Source organism: Cebus imitator, unplaced genomic scaffold (assembly GCF_001604975.1).
Source record: "Cebus imitator isolate Cc_AM_T3 unplaced genomic scaffold, Cebus_imitator-1.0 Scaffold850, whole genome shotgun sequence".
Classification (NCBI taxonomy): Eukaryota; Metazoa; Chordata; class Mammalia; order Primates; family Cebidae; genus Cebus; species Cebus imitator.
This window is the reverse complement of record NW_016108165.1, coordinates 160,035-162,556: the sequence shown is the minus strand read 5'-3', so window position 1 is coordinate 162,556 and position 2,522 is coordinate 160,035. Positions and strand designations below refer to the sequence as shown.

General features: G+C 53.3%; 1 protein-coding gene across 1 annotated transcript in view; it reads left to right on the top strand.

Moving 5' to 3' along the window:
- Positions 1 to 721: 721 nt before the first annotated feature.
- Positions 722 to 2,522, top strand: part of DKC1 (dyskerin pseudouridine synthase 1) — a 13,867-nt gene continuing 12,066 nt past the window's right edge. Inside the window, exon 1 of the mRNA XM_037735592.1 lies at positions 722 to 976. Coding sequence (XP_037591520.1) covers positions 961 to 976 — 16 coding nt within the window. The 5' untranslated portion in view covers positions 722 to 960. The remainder of the gene's footprint in view (positions 977 to 2,522) is intronic.

Sequence of the window (2,522 nt, the reverse complement as noted above, 5' to 3'; positions counted from 1 at the left end):
ATCAGTTAGACAGCACCAAAGATCCCTGGGGAGAAATCAGTTTGGTTCCAGCTTCCAGCCCTGCTGCCTATCATGATACCCAGGCTCATCCTGTTTCTATGAGATTTAGTGCCAGTGCTTTGTCTCTGCTGTTTGGCGTGAAGCCTGGTCATAGAGTTCCAATTGAGGTGTGCTGTGACAGTAAACACACACACACCGGAAAGAGCTTGCGGGGACCAAAAAAAAAGCAAAATGTCCCATTCATGCAGTTGCGTTTTGCCTATATGGGGAAATGATAATATTTCGGATACGCTGGGTTAAAAAAATTCATTATTAAAAAATCAATTTCACCTTTTTCTTTTTACTCTTCTTCCACGTTGCTGCTAGAAAAAGTCAACATGTGGCTCATACTCTGCTCCTACTGGCCATCTGCTCTAGCTGGATGGGACCTGCAAGCAGCAAAAGGCTTTCAACCTCTCCAAGCCTCAACATGTTCACTTTTTAATCAGGACTGATCCAACACAAACTTGAGAGAGTCGGTGTCAGAAAGCAATGATCTACTGACTACGCAGCGCTCAGCCGTGAGCCCAGGCGCAGGCGCGGAGCTAAACCCGGAGGTGAACCAGCGACAGCTGGGGACACGCCCACAGACTCCGGGCTGCCGAGGAGGGCGGCACTAGCGCTTCCAGCCCAGGCCCACCGGGCTGGTAGAGGCTCGAAGCGCAGGCGCAGTCGCGCGACCCTGGCCGAGCCAGCCAATCGCATTGCGCGGAAGATCCGCGCGCCCGCGCGCGCCCGCGCGCGCGCCTCGGGTCCGCCCCCGGGAAGCCCCCGCCCCCTCCCTCCCCGCGGCGAGGCACGCACAGGGCTGTGCGCGAATGGGCAGGCCTAGCAGCGCGGCCTGACTAGACTGTGGCGGCGGGAGTCTGCGGTAGTTCTCTGGGCGGTGGACCAGGCGGTACGCACGCGGTGCAGGGTAACATGGCGGATGCGGAAGGTAAGGGCTGCAGGCGTCCAGGCCGTGCTAACTCCGGGCGACTCGGGGAGCCGGGGATGGGGGATGGGGGATGGTATCGGAACCCGCGCACACCTCCCTCTGATTGCCGCCGGCGTGTTGGCCTCTTAGCCGACCGGCCTTGTCGCTCGGCCCTGGCTCCATGGCGACGGCGGGAGTGGGAGTCCCTCGCGGTGACTTAGCATGGCGGGGCTCGGGCCTCTCACCGACGACAAGCCTCCCTGGGGTCCCGGTCGTCGTCGTAAGACATCTGTCGTGCTGCCCACCCCGTGTTGGCGGGGGACGTGGCAGCGTCTGTGCTGCTGCCAGCCCGGACTCCGCCAGTATAGCTCCATGCGACGATGGGAGCAAGGGTGGTGGAAACGGGCCGAGAAGAAAAGGAGCCGAGGGACCCGGGAGCAGATAGCTCCGAGTTGCAAGAAAGTTCTAGAGGCCACAAGCTGGCGGGGAGAGTCGAGTGGTCGCTTATGGAACTGTCGGGTCCTCTGCGTGAGCGCTTCTGTGGGATGTTTAAGCCCTGCCGTAGCCACGTGGTGAACCGGAAGGGAAGCCTGAGCGTGCAGTAGCCTGCAGGCAGTTACCCAGCCTTGCGATCCATATATTTGGACTTACACACTTTTTTTTCTCGCTGACCTACGGATATACTTTCTGAGAAATGAGTCGTTAGGCAATTTCATCATTGTGTGAACGTCAGACTGCTCTTACACAAACCTAGATGGCATAGGCTACTACGCACCTAGGCTGTAGATGGTGTAGCCTATTGCTCTAGGCTCCAAACCTGGACGGCACAGTACTGTGGGGAATGTTATAGGCAGTTGGAGCACAGTGTCGAGAGGATGTGTATTTAAACATGTCTAAGCGGAAAAAGGACAGTAAAAATATAGTACGGGGCTGGGCATGGTAGCGCATGCCTGTAATCCCAGTACTTTGGGAGCCCGAGGCAGGCAGATCACCTGAGGTCAGGAGTTCGACACCAGCTTGGCCGGCATTGTGAAACCCTGTCTCTACTAAAAATACGAAAATTAGTTGGGCATGGTGGCGTATGCCTGTAATCCCTGCTACTTGGGGAGGCTGAGGCAGGAGAGTTGCTGGAACCGGGAGACAGGTTACAGTGAGCCAAGATCGTACCTGGGCAACAAGAGTGAAACTCCATCTCAAATGTATATGTATATATAGTACACAAGGTTAAAAGTGGTGCACCCATAGAGGAGAGCACTTACCATAAATGGAGCTTACTGGGCTGGAAGTTGCTTTGGTTGAGTCAGTGACTGAATGTGAAGGCCTCAGACATTACACTACTGGAGACTTTATAAAGTCTGTACACTTAGGCTACACTAAATTTATAAAAATATATTTTTCTTCAGCATAAATCAGCCTTAGCTTACTGTAACTTTATAAACTATTTCCTTCAACTCTTGTAATAACACATAGCTTAAAATAAACACATTATTCAGCTGTACATAATTATTTTCTCTGTTTATATCCTTATTTGTAACTCTACTTTTCTTTTGTTTTTACTTTTTTTTTT